Here is a 16,389-nt window from a genome sequence, read left to right on the forward strand (position 1 = left end):
GTTGTACCCTTGTGTTATTATTGTTATGTCGGCTTCTACATAAGGATTTTATTATTTAAATTAATGAATAAATTTTTTTACCATAGTTAAAATATATTAATTATTAAATTATAAACAATTATTAAAATCTATACTATAATTCATTTATATTAATTAATATAACTAACTTACTTATATTAATTATATATTATTTTTATAATTAATTTATATAATCATTTTAATATAATTTAATAATATATCTAATATATATAAATTAAATTATATATATATATTAGATATATTATTAAATTATATTAAAATGATTATATAAATTAATTATAAAAATAATATATAATTAATATAAGTAAGTTAGTTATATAATCATTTTAATATAATTTAATATAAATTAATTTTAATTTATATATATTAGATATATTATTAAATTATATTAAAATGATTATATAAATTAATTATAAAAATAATATATAATTAATATAAGTAACGTAGTTATATTAATAATATAATTAATATAAGTAAGTTAGTTATATTAATTAATATAAATGAATTATAGTATAGATTTTAATAATTGTTTATAATTTAATAATTAATATATTTTAACTATGGTAAAAAAATTTATTCATTAATTTAAATAATAAAATCCTGATCTAATAAAAAGAAAAAGAATAAAATTAAATCAATTAAAGCAAATTTATATAATTATATAATTACATTAATTATATTAATATAAATTAGTTTATAGTCATTATTTTAATTATATTAATTATATAAATCATATTAATTAATTTATATTAAATATATAAAAAAAATTTAAAATCTTATAAAATCTTAGAAATTATATTAATTAATTTATATTAAAATATAGTAAATAGAAATTATATTAATTAATTTATATTAAAATATAGTAAATAGGAAATTTTTATTAAATATATAAATTAATTAAAATAATTAGAATGATTATATACATCAATTATAATTTATATATATTATATTATACATATTATTTATATATTAATTATAATAATATAATTAATATAATTTAGTCATATTAATTAATACAATTTAAATATAGTAAAGGTTTTAATATATGTCCATAATTTTAATAATTAATATATTTCAATAAAAAATTTTAAAAATTGTAAATAATAATAAAATCCTGTTTTAATGTATAAGAAAATAATAAATAAAATAATAATTAAAAATCATATGTCGGCCTCTATCTATTTATTTATGAATTTAGGGTTCTTGTATTTATTTTCAGGTCGCAATTCTATTCTCTCTCAATAATCTCTCATTCTTATTCTTTCTTATTTGTCCTGATGATGGACCCCCTTTGGGGTTTGAAACGTTGGCAAAATGAACTGAAGACTATGGTTAATCCGGATCAGGAATCAAAAAACTCCCACAGAAGGTATTTTTTTACTATTTTTTAATATAGCCTATCTAAGGCCAACATGACCACACCTCCCCATAAAGTGCCTTTATGTAGAATAATGTAGTTAGTGTAAAAATGTAGGGGAAAAGATAACATTTTGTTGGAATGAAAGTTTATTAGGGTGTTTAGCATTTGAATGCTCAACTATGTAAGGGATTTAATGTGATCGTCATACTTGCACTAGCTTTGATAAGGTGGCATAGCTGATGATTCAGGGAAGCATGTGTTGTAGGATTTTCCTTGCCCTTTGATGTAAATTTAGATATTTTTTATTGTCATTCAATTTACATAAAAATATATCTTCTTAACAATCGGTTAGAGGAACAAAAAGTACAAGAACTTTATTGCTAATTTTGGGAATATCGAAGACTCGTCAGAAGAAATTAATTGTAATGCAAAGTTAAGTAAGGTGGTCCCTTCTCTCCTACACTTTTTGACATATTCACTGACAAGTTAGAGGGTTGTTTGGAAGAAGTGGGTTGTGTCGATCTAACTCTAGCGGTATAGTCATCATTGTTCTTCTACTTGGAATAATGCTTACATTAGTATATAGGTAGGATTGGGTTGTTGGTTGTTGGAGTTTTGTTTAGAGATTTTCTCAACAATATTCTCCTTGTTTGGAATCTGTTGGATCTCATGAGCACTATTTATGTGGCTTGTAATTTGGCTTTGTGTGAAATATACGAATTGTTTTGAGTGAATCTGTCCACAATGTTTGCTCTTCTAATTTCTTTGTTGGTATCATAGCCCATATGGACCTAACTCCCTCAAGGGAGAGCCCAGAGAGATGGAAGAATTTCGAGGATTAAATCCCTACTGTATACATAGGGTAGACAATGTGTTTTGATTTATTTTATTTTTATTTGGTTTTCCACTCATGAACGTGACAGACCTGTCTATAGAAGAGGAGGTTGTGGGAGAGATTTGACACGGAAAGTAAAGATCTTGTTTTGTGACAGAGGTTTGCCTTACCATCAACAATTTTGTACGTGTTGAGAGCGGTGATTGCAAAACAATGGTGATTGCACTCTACCTTTTGTTGCATCAATTCGAAGATCCGATCTCCAATGTTGGTAGAGAAATCCTTGTCATTGAGAATATATGCTTTTCGGAGAATGACCATACCATCGATCTCAGCATCTGCGGAACAACCGACTCATTTTTGTGTATAGTCCCTATTCGATTGGTATAGATCGAAATGAGAGGTCCCCATAAAGGCGTGCGTCTCAGATCCCTTCTTCACTCCCTAGACTATGTGTACCTCTCTGTTCTGGTCACTCTTCGTGCATACCTTGACCAATGGCTCAATCACCTCTGATTTTTCCATTTCCCTAGCTTGTGGAGGGAATATCTTGAATTGTTGTTGCCATTAATGTGCTTATTCTATAGAAAATTTAACCAAACTTGGATCATGATTATGCATCTCCTTGCAGTGCTTGGTTATCAAGTGGAGGGCTCCCAACAACCTTCACTATTGAGCGACTGGATATTCTGGACGAGGAGCGCTATATTTTGAGCTTCAGCAACTATGGGGGACAATATTATGAGCATGTTCTGTTAAAGAAGCTTGACCTCGTTAACAATGTAGGCCATTTATTGGAATCATCGACTTCTTGGATTATAAAATGAGGATGTGTATATGGATATTCTCATGAGAAGCTCTCAATCAAGTTTCTTGAGGCACGTGAAATGGATCGTGAGCTCTTCCAATATTTGGAAGGAAACTGAGCTTGCTATAGGAGCAATCTGAATGAGATGAATTACAATAGATCTCACCGGGTGTTTTTCAATGCCATATATGCTTAAGGGCCATGGGGATAGCACTTTATTTGTTAAACAAACAATGCGGAGAAAAAATCGATCTGTCCAATGGTTGTGTTGATCTATATAGGAGGCATGTATGTTAGTCATTAATTATTAGTATATGTTATATTTATTTTTTTGGGTAAAATTATATGAAGAACCAATTAATGAACAGAAGAATATAATTAAACTTGTGGTTCTCAACATTCTTCAGTGCTGAGAGAATACATCGCTAGATTAATTGTGTGAATCTGTTATATGTTGATGAATCTTGTTGTGCTTCAGGCTTCAAGACCATCAGTTACAGGTTATGTTATGAGATTCATGTGTGTAGAAAGGTCAGATGCGTAATTGACCGTTGGATACAGTCCAGTATTGAGATTATCCTTCGAGAGACCAAGAAGCATTAATTATACAAAGTTCATCATAGATGTTTAGAGGCAATTGTGTCTTAAATGATTTGAATGAGAAGCTTGAAGATTGTGGTGGTGAAAAGAGCGTTGTCCGGGAGACTTCAGAGTGGAGATAAGTGTCAAGGAAGACCAGTCAGACAGATGTGACATGTGAATTGTAATTTGTCATTTTTGTATTAATCTTTGTAATGATGTAATGTAAGCATTAAAGGGGGGACTTGGAATAATGATTACATTATTATATAGGTAGGATTAAGTTGTTGGTTGTTGGAGTTTTGTTGAGAGATTTTCTCAAAAATATTCTCCTTGTTTGGAATCTGTTGGATCTCATGAGCACTATTTATGTGGCTTGTAATTTGGCTTTGTGTGAAATGTACGAATTGATTTGAGTGAATATGTATACAATATTTACTCTTCTAATTTCTTTGTCCCTGTCATCTTTAAAAGAAACTAAATTTTCTCAAGGAATTATGCGCTAATATGAGTATAATTGTTAACAATGACAAAACTAAGGTTATGATAATTAAATGCAAAAAATAACTTATGCTAATTTCGTGTATGTTAACAATAGCATGGAGGAAATGACTCCATACAAATATCTTAGAATCGATCTTTGTCACAAGCTTAAATCTAACTATAACATGGAGAAAATGACACTATAGAAGGTATCAACATTATTATGGCCTTGAAAATAATTTTAAATCAACGAACCTTTGGCTATGGGATTGGAAGAAACTCCTCTTTCAGACTTTCTCACTCCTGTTACCTTTTATAGTTGTGAAGATTGGGGTTGCAACATCTTTATAGAATCATGGAGAAAGATGGAGAAAATACAAAAGTGTTTTATAAGTTTTAATCTCAAAACTAAAACTAATAAACCCTATCATATCATTTCTCTTAGAAGTCAATGTTCATCCATGGAGAGCAGAACTATGACTAGGTACCTAGGGTATACGACCAAGATAAGCAACATGGAAAACAAAAGTCTTCCTAAGTTTACTTAAAATACCTTTCAAACACCACTTGTGACTTGAGTGAGGTTGGTATACAAATGTAAAGTCTTTGTTATATCATTGGGCAATAAAGAAACGGGTCATTCTACATAGGTCGTGGTATAATAAAGAATTAGAGGACAAAAGAAATTGAGATACTATAAGGAGGTGATAAATCTTTGTCTAAAAGATCAAAAGTAGCTCTTTGTATTGAATGGCATAAGAAGAAAATCAATATTGCTAAAATAAGTAAAAACTCCATACTAAAACAAGACGTCAAACAATTTATAAAACAACATGGATTGAAAGAAGTCCTAATCTTTGTGACATTGAGAGGGTTAAAGATAAAAAGCATATTTTTTTATGCCTTGCATCCGCCCACATCAAATCATAATTTCAAAATATGTATTACCATATTGAACTTCCTAACCTTATAACCCATCAAAACTACGCTAATTTAGAAATAATTTTCTTAAAGCTTTTTAGATGTGGATATAGTATCTTAAAATTTCAAGTAAACCAAATAATTCTTTGTATTTTTTAAAATGTAATAAATCAAATTCTATTTTAATAGACATCAACCATCATCATTATTGATAAATTTTAATTCATATTATTAGTCCCTACGAAAGGCAAGGACTATAGTCAACTCCACATTAAGCAGTGTTAGGGTTTTACTGGGAGATCTGCAGATCTAAGAGTTTCAGTGAATACAATGTTTTTCCTATGGCTAGATGGTCAAATCAGGTAGGTCTCTGCCTCAACTCCCATCCCATGCTCCATATATCATTGTTTTAACTCATTGGTCACAAATGGGTTGCGCTACTAAAAGGCAAAGCCTTCTCATTTTGTCAAGAAGCTAGAAGAAATTCCAAAGGTTGAGGCTTTTTCACCACAGTCAAGAGTGTGAGCCCTGTAACTAGCTTAATGTGGTTAGGTAGTCCAATTTATGGGGATCTAGCCATCCCCATGTTCTATGAGGTTGTGGTTTGAAAAAAATTGGAAACCCATGATCAAGGGTTTTGTCACTTTGACTTTCTAAGGAAGGGATTGTTTTACCTTTTTTTTCGAGAACAAGGATGATAGGGACCTGATCTTTTGAAGCGGGACTTACTTCATGGGGTCCCAAGGGTTATATTTGGATCGATGGAGCCTAAATTTTAACCCTAAAAGTGATGTCCCATCTATCGCCCTATTTGGGTAAAGCTTCCTTTTTTTCCCCTACATTGTTGGAATGATACTACTTTTAGAAATATTAGCAATGCACTTAGGAAATACATTGATTGAGCCGAACCACCAGAGGGGCTCTTCTCTTGTGCAAGGATATGTGTGGAGGTAGATATGGATAAGGTGTTCCCAATAGCAATAACCCTAAATCTAGATAGTTGGACCCATATTCAGGAGGTTGACTATAATCAACTTCCTTTTAAATGCAAAGTTTGCCATGAATATGGCCACTTTGCAAGAAGTTGCAAAATGAAGCAGGAGGAGCAGCAAAACAAGGGAATGAAGGAGAACAATGGCAACAACAAAAGAGGAGAAGAGGCTCAGCTAAACAATAGGACAATCCTCCAAATTATTAGACAAGAATGGGAACAAAGGGAAGGATGAACTTCCCGTAAGCAATCCATTCCAGGGGGGAGGATCTAGTAAAGGCCAAAATAAGAAAAATAACAGCTTCAAGATTCCCAATTCGGTGACTGAAGAAGGGGAAATTCTTGAAACCAATGTACAAGAACAAGTACGAATTTTGGGACCAGGGTGTGAACTAGAGAAAAATGATGAATCCATGCCGCCATTGGAAAATGATTCAATCCTGGAGTAGAAAATAGTGAAATCTTCCTCGAAAGAGGAGCAATTCCTCTCCCCTAAAAGCTCCAAATTGGGTCCTTCCTTTTCGAGCTTCGCTGATGAGAATCTGGAGGCAGAGAAGGAAAAATAATTAGAAAGGATCCAATGGAAGGCTAGTCGGTAGACCAATAGAGAGGTAAGGCACAAAAAGAAGAGAAGGACAAGGAAATGGGATCATAGGAAATATTAGATCCAAAACTAAAGGGATATAGATATACCATAAAATGAGGCAACTCAACTCCTCAGCAAGGGGCTAATCGTACAACAACTGAGTAATGAGGGTCCTCTCTTGGAATTACGGATGATTAGGTTTGGAAAAACGGATGGAGAGGAAGTGAAATATTTGATTAAGATGGCCGAATTAGGCCATTAATTATCCCTTAATTGAATCTAATAACTCAAAAATTAATTTAACCCAATGCATATCAACTCATTGGAAAATGGGAGGCCCTAGAGGCCTTACGACAACTAGAAGAGATCTATGTTATGCATGGAGCTCAAGGGTACCCAAATCAACCCCTGAAGGTAATGATTCATAGTCATCAATGGGCTTCCTCGGGATTCCAACAACTTCCTCGGGATTCCAACAAGTTCTTAGTCATAAATGACTTTATTATCAATCAATAGTTTTATTTTTTCTAAATGTTGTGTTCAGTTGGGGCAATTATGTAAGGTATACTCCTACAAAAACCCCATTTTTGTAGCTAAACAATATGCTCCTCAGGAAAGTTTAGAATATCTCTTGGATAAGAGAAAAATTATAGAAATTTTGAAGAACTAATATAATACACTTTCTGGTTTAAAAACAAATAAAGCAAGGACTATAGCAATTGATTCATCTTTGACTTTACATTAGTTATGCTTTGACTATAAATATTTACCTATTTGCTAATGTAAAACATTAGGAAAATAATATTTTTTATTTTTTATTTTTGTATCATTAAATTGGTGAAAAGAATTGAAGTCTTATTGCATAATTAAAAATAATCCAGCATAGATCCATCTTAACTTTGGATCTATCAAGCACTGAGAGGTATCAAATCACTCAAGGTGCAAACATCTTTTGCGAGTGCAAAACTTGAGGAAAGGTTTGCACCTCAAGAGATTTGATCCCTCTTGGCACTTGATAGACATGGAGTTGAGATAATGTATGTTGGTTTAACACACACCCACATATTTCAATTTCGATTTTATTTTATTTTTATTTTTGTGTAATTTGACTGCAGACACCCATACATATATAATATTTAGATAACATAATATAATGACATTACAACCTTTCTTCCATAATGGACTGGATGGAGAGGGCGCAAAAAACCAAGAAAAAGGAAAAAAAAAAACAAAAACAAAAACAAAAATCAAAATTAAAAAGCAATAAACTAGAATGGAAATAAAATAAAAATAAATACTTCTAAATAATGGAAAGAGCTAAAAATGATTTGAATTGTTTTTTTTAACTTGAACTTAAACTTGTGAATATTTTTTAACAATGTCATATACATTAATGTATAGAATATAAATATATTATATTATATATATTAACATAGTATATGCTATCTGGTTGGAACAAGAGTTTTTTAGATTTTTTTTGAGCTGAGCTGCTGCGCGTGATCGCTCGGCCCTGCAACCTGCGAGGTCCGCATCCCGCGGATCCAGAAAGCTGTGAGCGCGCCCGCTCCTGCTCCTTTCGGTCACTACGGGAAGGTCCGCCGAGGGCTCTTCCTTCTGGCTGCGGTCGGCTAGGGTTTGGCCGCTGAAGGCACTAGCTTCTGGCTGCGGTCGGCTAGGGTTTGTGTTGGATCATCATGGAGGAACCAGATCCCCCCCAGGGGCCTTCCTCCCTTTCTCCACCTTCCGCTGCTGAGGCCTTCAGATCCTTGCTGGCCTCTCTGCCCAAGAAGAAAGCTGTGGAAGCCGCCAAATTCGTGAAAAGACTAAAAGACATCCCAAAGATCGCTCTTCCTCCTGAAGGTCCGATTCAAGTAGCTTTATCTTTGGTGGATCGCGCTCTGGTTGGCCAGTTTACAAGTCTCTCGCCTTCCCCGAAATCAACAGAGAACTAGGTTGCTAGGAACTGGGCTCCACTGATAAAGAACAAGGTAACCTCTTACTTCCTCGGAAGATGATATTTCTTATTTGAATTTATTGATAACGAGGATAAGGATCTCATCTTCAGAAACGACCCCTATTTCATGGGCCCCCAAGGGTTGTATCTAAACAAATGGACGCCAGACTTCGATCTGGCGGTGGATGTGCCTTCTGCGGTCCCGGTGTGGGTAAGGCTCCCAAATCTTCCCGACCACTTCTGGAAATGGGACTCTTTGAAGCATATTGGAAACGCCCTCGATAAATTCATAGATAAGGATAACAACAAAGATCAATACGACTGCGCCAGAATTTGTGGGGAGGTAGATCTGGAGGTCAAATTACCAGAGGCCATCAAAATAAGGGTAGGTCCGTGGACGCATGTCCAAAAATTAGATTATGAGCAGCTGCCATTCAAATGCCGGAAGTGTCAAGTCTACGACCACTTCGCTAGAGATTGCCCAACCAAAGGGGTTGAAGAAAAAGGGAAAGACGAGGGATGGAACCAGGAAAAAAGATCCAAAACTTCATTCAGGAAGAACACAAACATTAATGTCAAAGCCCCCCAAGCGGGATCTCAGAATCCACCCTCGGAAAGCCAAGGGAACAAATTTGAGATCCTCGGATCAGATATCATGACTACGCAAGAGACAGAAATCTTGAAAGTAGTCTCTTCAACCAAATCCATAAGGATACCAGAGAGATCCAAAGAGAAATTGTCAGAAGATGAAGAGGAAACTCAAGAGTCCGAGGAATCAGAGGAAGATGGGGAGATAGGGGAATCACAATCTACCCCCAGAAGATCTACAAGAGGCAGGATGTCAACAAAGGAAAAAAGAGACCAAGAGACATATAAAGACAAGCTTCAGGGCAGCCAGCCAATGCTAGAGAAACTCCTAGCTAAAACCCCGAAGATGAAGAGGATCCAAACTCAGAGCTCCAAAGGGGCTCAACACAGCAAAAGTAAATGATGAAGATAGTCTCCTAGAATTGTAGGGGAATGGGCTCCAAAGCCAAGGAAGAAGCTATGAATAGTCTAATAAGACTGGAAGCCCCAGACATTCTTCTCATCCAGGAGACTAAATTGGAGGACTCAGTTTTCCTCCAAGCAAGCAAAATTTTTTGGAAAAAAGACGGAGCAAAAGCAACCTCTGCCCGTGGAGCATCGGGAGGTCTCGGGTCGCTATGGAATCCAAATAATTTCTCTCTTATCTCTGAGTCCCTAAATACTCATTGGATTTTGTTAAAATTACAACACTTAGAATCTAAGGAAACTATTTTCTTGGTAAATGTATATGCTCCTAACAATGCAGGTGAAAAAAAATCATGTTGGGATTCCATCAAAAGTTTGGCAGATCTAGAAAACTTGGAAAATATAATCATTGCCGGAGACCTGAACCTCACCCTCCTCTCGTCAGAAAAAAGAGGAGGCAGTATAGTTAGAGATCCGGCAAGAGAATCAGTAGATGACCTCATGTAGGATTGGGATCTGATAGATATCAAGCCGGCTATTGGCAAGTACACGTGGTCAAACAAAAGGGTTGGCCCGGGGCACATAGCGGCAAGACTGGACAGATTCTTGGTGCAAAGTTCCTTTCTGCTCCTTGGTTTAGAAGCCAGATCGCACATCCTCCACAACAGCATATCAGATCATAAACCCATAAGTCTTGAACTGTTGACCCCTAAGGATCTGGGGCCTATTCCTTTCAGATTCAGCTCCCTGTGGATCAAAGAAAACAATTTTATGGATAAGATCAGAGAGTGCTGAAAAAAGCCAGTCAGTGGATCAATGTTTTTTGTGTGGGAGGAAAACCTCAGAAGAGTTAAAAGCATGCTAAAAAATTGGGCCAAGACCCTATCAAATCTTGCAACGGAAAGGAAAAAATCCAAAGTGAGTTAGAAAGACAACATCTGCATATTGAAACAACAGAAATCACTAAGGGCGAGTTAGAAAAGGAGGCCAAACTCCAACAAAGCTTCCACAAGGCCTGCCTGGCAGAGGAAGAATTCTGGAGGCTCAAGTCCAGAAGCCTCTGGCTCAAATCTGGAGATAGAAACATCTCATACTTCCAGCAACAAACCCAGGCCAGGAAAGGCAGCAACACCATCAGCGAAATAAAGGAAGATAACCACGTTTGAAGGACTTTAACAACATAAAAAAGCAGCTACTGATCATTTTGAACAGCTGTATAGAGAGGAATCAGGAGCTGAATTCAACGCTGACCTGTTGGACACTGTCCCTAATATGATCTCCTCTAAAATGAATCAATCTCTTGAATCAAAAATCACGTTGAAGGAAGTTAAGGAAGCCCTCTTCTCAATGGACCCAGACAAAGCCTCGGGGCCAGATGGTTTCACGCCCTGGTTTCTCCAGGTCTGCTGGCAGATTGTAAAGAAGAAATTTTACAAAATGATACAAAAATCTCAAGATTGCCAAAAGATAGGTGGTTGTACAAACTCAGCCTTCCTCACCCTCATTCCTAAGGAGAAAGGAGCAAACTCCTTCAACAGATTTCGTCCAATTTCCCTATGCAATATTGGGTACAAAGTCATAACTAAAGTGATAGCCAACAGGTTGAAAAGGATCCTCCCCAAAATCATCCCGGACAATCAAGGTGGATTTATCCATGGAAGGCAACTGGTGGACAATTTCGTGCTGGTCCAAGAGGCGATCCATTCCAGTCTTCACTGAAAGGAAAAAGGTATGGTCATCAAACTAGATCTTGCAAATGCTTTTGATCGGGTTAGGCATAGTTTTTTGTTTGATGTTTTGCAAAAAATGGGGTTCAGTCCAAGATTTATCAAGTGGATTGGAGCCTGCATCTCGGAGCCATGGATTGCCCCATTGGTGAATGGAAGGGCAGCTGATTTCTTCAAAGCCACTAGAGGGCTGAGGCAGGGGTGCCCCTTGTCTCCACTCCTTTTTGTACTTCAGGCCGCTGTTCTCAGCCTCCATCTACAATGAAAGCAACAAGATCAAGTCATATCAGACCTGTGCATAGCTAGAGGGGTCAAAAGAATCAATCACGCCCTCTTCGTGGATGACACTATTTTGCTGGGGGCTGCAACACCTCATTCAACATCCAAATTTAAAGAAGTTCTGGAAGAATATTACAAGGTTTCGAGCAGTGACCTAAACAACACCAAATGTCACATCTACCGCTGAAATGTTCCTGCCTCAACTGCAAGCTCCATTGCTCGCTACCTGGGTTTTGCAATCTCAGTTTCATGGTCGTCTTTCAAGTATCTGGGATTGCCCATCTTTCATTCAAGGGCGTTGAATAAAGACTGGCTGCCTCAGTTAGACAAATTTAAATTAAAATTGCAATCCTGGGGGTTCTCCTGGTTAAATATAGCAGGGAAATCAGTTCTCATAAAATTAGTGCTCAGCAGCCTTCCCCGATTTAAATTCTCAATTCTATTGGCACCTGTAGGAATCATAAAAAAATGGAAGATCTAATCAGAACTTTTTTTTGGAAGGGAGGTAAACAAAACGAGAAAAGAATTTCGTTGGTAAATTGGGATATAGTCATGAGACCACTTCAGGAGGGAGGCTTGAATTTTAAGGATCTTAATGCCCAAAACTTAGCCATGGGAGCCAAAATAATTTGGAAAATCATAGCTCCAAATCCTGGCTGGGTGCAAATTGCGTTATGGAGAAAATACTTCAGAGGACCGAGAACTAAATGTCTGGAGCAGCCCAAGAACAAATTCAATTTGCCCTTCAGCAGGTTTATCAGCAAAACCAGTTCGTTGATAAGGAACCATACATACTGGATCCCAGGCAATGGAAAGTGCATACATATTTGGAATGATAGCATCCTTAATAGACCTCCGATGGCAGAAGCAAGGAGCATGCCAGAACTGCAACGCTGGATGGCAGAAGCCAGCACAAACACGTTGTGGGATCTATCAATTTGGGGGGAAAATGCGTGGTTGGGGTGGAAGCAACTCGCAATCCCTTCCTATCTTCGCTCTGACCTGAGCACTCTTATCATGAATTTGCATGGGATCGCTCCATCCTGAAAAACCAATCAAGACGTGAGAGGCTGGGGAACGAGTCGATCATGCTACTCTATAGCCTAGGGCTACGCCAAACACCTCGAGAGGCCTCACGTGCCTCCCAACCCTGCTCCCCGGATCGACATTTGGAGAATTCTTTCAATCCCCAAGGTGGACCACTTTTGCTGGCTCCTCTGCCATAAGAAAATTTTGACTGAAGACAGGCTCCTTAAAAGGGGCTTCTATGGGCCGTCTAGATGCTCTCTATGCAAGGAAAACTTTGAATCTGCTCTCCACATCATGATTGAATGGAGATTGACAACCTCTATATGGCAGGAGCTCCTAAACACCTGGAATCATAAATTCGCCTTCCCAACAGCAGTCTAGGATCTATTTGCGAGTTGGATGACCAAATACCCAGGCTATTCCCCAAAAAATAAAATAGTCAGGTCAGCTTGGAGTGCTTTACCAAAGTTCATCAGTTGGCAAGTATGGTTGGAAAGGAACCGAAGAATTTTCCGAAATAAGGAACAAGATTTCAGACTAGTGGCCAATGCAGCAAAATGCCAACTAGCTGAGTGGCTGGAAGATAAAGGGGACGACACAAACTTAAGCCAGCAGGACATAGAGCTAGGATCTGCTCTAAAATTTAAATTCCCAAAAGCCAACAGCTTCTCTTCTCCTTGCAAAGATTGGCAAATCAGAAAAAATGAACACGAATTCCAAAGTTGGATGTCCATCCAAGCTCTTCCATCTCTCTTCTTCGATGGGGCTGCTAAAGGGAACCCAGGCACTGCGGGAGCCGGAGGTATTATCATAAGTTCAGACGGAACAGGGGTGCATAGATTCGCTTGGGGATTAGGCCACTCCACAAGCATTCAAGCGGAAGCGATGGCCCTCTACCAAGGAATTAAATTCCTCAAGGATCTGGGCTATAAGGAGGCAAATGTCTTTGGAGATTCCCAGGTGATTATCCAAGCCTTGGCGACCAATTCCAACTCAGCAGACTTGCAGCTTGCAAGGATAATTTCAAGGATCAAAGGTAAGACAAAGTCCATGAAGTTGAAGTACTTCCATGTCTTAAGAACAAATAACAAAGAAGCAGACAACGAGGCAAACAAGGCAGCTCAGCTAGACGTTGGTTCCCTTCTCAAAGACAACGAAATTCTTTGGGACCCAATTCCCTAAAGTGAAATGTTTTTTTGTCTCCTTCTACATCAGTTTGTTTGTATCTTCCACCTTGGGAAACTAGCAGCAGAAACTCACTTTGTTAAATGTAATAAGAAGATCCTGTTAAGAGTAGGTGGCATAGCTCGCTGGCTGAAAAGTCATGCAGAAAATCTACCCCGTCTTTGTAACCGAATTTTTGGCTTTTGGCCGCCCAGTTAATGAAATCTCATACCCGTTTCTGTGAAAGAAAAAAAAAAACATAGTATATGCTATCTATTTATAACTAAAATATATGAAATTGAAACTACTAATACGAATTTGCACTTCAAAATATTTAAATATTTGTTTGCTTTGAAGACAAGGGATTAATCTTCTTTTACAAATTCTATGAGTAAAAAATGTTTTTCTTATTATTCTTATTAGTCTGTGTCAAGGCAAGGCTCCAATTTGCCTATTGACCACTATTAGTTTAGCTTCGACCAATTCAACTTATAATGTATATCTTTGAAAAATAAATATTAAAAATTTATTTTTCAATCATTTGATTGGACCATAATTTGAAAGTCTTATTGTAGCCTTTGTACAATCTAATGCCATGTAGACAATTGTCTCACGTATTTTATGCCATACTTTTTATGAAATGATATTTTAAGGTCCATGAGACAAAAAATAGTCTATGAGACCATTAGTTCCTTTTTTTTCGCTTTTTGCAATTCAGTCCTTTTCCAATTCAAAGCGATGATGAGATTCCCAACCTTCCAACAATCCCCTCGCTAAAAAGACAATGCCAAGAAACTAATGCTAACATGTTATCATAACTTTCTCTGATGTCTTTGAATGCATCACATTCCAAAATAAAATGTTTTTCCGATTCCACTTCCCGAGACGTGCAAAACGTACACACCCATTCTTCCCAAGCTTCTTTAGGCCTTTTCCACCATCCTATTTCGCATCGAAGTTGATGCAAGTTGGTCCTTAATTGAGCAATAAGAAACTTTTCCCTCCACGAAATGCTAGCTCCAATGAACTCTTTTTGTTGTAGATCACACATAGGGTTGAATTCCTCAATGTAGTACTTCTTCTTTCTACCCAACTCTCTTCCCCATTCCTTTTTACGAAACTTATCCATAACAAAATCCTTTAGCTCCTTGCTATTTGTGGGACAAGCATTGAGGTAGATATTCCATTTTTGCATCCATGTGTAGTTTTGTTTCATCCATGTTTTCTTTCTTTCACTCATGCCTTCATTAAAGATAACATTAGGCCATCTACCTACTCTCATTTGCTCAATTCTTTTTAGATATATTATGAGTCGCACCATAGCAATTTCTTCGATGGGAGTTGCTCCTATTTCACTCAACATTATCTCATAAGGTACTAAACTTTTTATTTTGAAATTGCTCATGATCAAGCGTTTTTGGATTTTTTCAACTTGTTTCCATTTTGAAATGGGGGCGCTGCTAGCCCACAATTCACACCCATATAACATCACTAGACAAATTAGGAGTCCAAAAAGAACTTTAATCATTTTCCAATCCCATAACTCTGCCTCTCTACATCTGTTTTGAAGAGCATATAATGCTTTCCAACCTCCTAAAATTCTCTTCTTTCTACAGTCCTCCCAATTGAGTTTGTTGTTGAAATCAATCCCAAGGTACTTGTACTCATTTACTTCTTCAAGAATGTTGCCTTCAAAGAACAAAGTATGTTGGCTCTATTTCCTTTTATTGGATAAAATCAGTGTTTTGGTCTTGCTAGTATTGACTTGCATCCCCACTGCTCTACAAAAATGATCAAGGGCATATAAGTGCATTTGCAATCCATGGGTCGATTTAGAAATCAATACAATATCATCAGCGTATAAAAGAAGCTTTATCACAAACTCCCCCAACCGAACACCATCTCCACCTTGTAGATTTAGCCACTCTTCCGATTTATGGATATGGTTATAATAATCATGCATAGATATTCGTGTAGTGATTGTTTATTTTTAAGCTTTGAAAGAAAACCATCGAAAAATAAGATCCTTGAAAATAATTCGTACTAAGATAAATAACATTCCCACCATTATTTATGTTTTCATCAACACTTATGTAGGAGTAAAATTGTAAATGTGTAGACTTACTAGTGGTTACTACCCACCAAAATTTATTCTCAATTTATTAGTTCTTGCCAAAGCAAAACTATATGACTTGATTTGCCTATTGATCATTAGTAATTTAGTATTGAACTATGTAGGTTTAATTTTCTATGCAATTTTTTCAGAGCATAATTTTTAACTTGAGTGGCGGGGACTTGTTTTAATTACATTCTAACGAAGAACACTCATGTACTTACTCATATTAAAATTAACTATTTATTATTTATTTTTGTAACTTTTCGAGCTAAGACTCTTTTTTTCCAAGGAAAAGAAGCATATATTTTTATTTATAATCAAAATAAAAATACATGTGTATATGCCAAAGCATTCAAATGGCCCTATGACCAAATATCTATATGTCCATTTTCAAATCATTACATATCTTCCCCATAAAAAAGAAATCCATGTGCCTTATATCCAAAAATTCATTTATCTTTTATATGTTGTTTCCGCAATCCATGATGAAACATGTAAAGTCCTTGATAAGCACAATTAGACAAA

The 16,389-nt window shown here is 36.3% G+C and overlaps 1 protein-coding gene across 1 annotated transcript; it reads left to right on the forward strand.

Moving 5' to 3' along the window:
- Positions 1-12,983: 12,983 nt before the first annotated feature.
- Positions 12,984-13,766, forward strand: LOC149228262 (uncharacterized). Its single transcript, XM_089380721.1, has one exon. It carries the CDS (start codon positions 12,984-12,986, stop codon positions 13,764-13,766), a length of 783 nt encoding a protein of 260 aa, XP_089236847.1.
- Positions 13,767-16,389: the final 2,623 nt, after the last annotated feature.

The sequence above is a fragment of the Pinus tabuliformis genome, chromosome J, assembly GCF_031772625.1.
Source record: "Pinus tabuliformis cultivar Carrire ecotype Pingquan chromosome J, CPIR1, whole genome shotgun sequence".
Classification (NCBI taxonomy): Eukaryota; Viridiplantae; Streptophyta; class Pinopsida; order Pinales; family Pinaceae; genus Pinus; species Pinus tabuliformis.

Bases quoted from the DNA above. Each gene is read 5' to 3' on its own strand.
- LOC149228262 (XM_089380721.1), top strand. From the start codon at position 12,984: ATGACCAAATACCCAGGCTATTCCCCAAAAAATAAAATAGTCAGGTCA.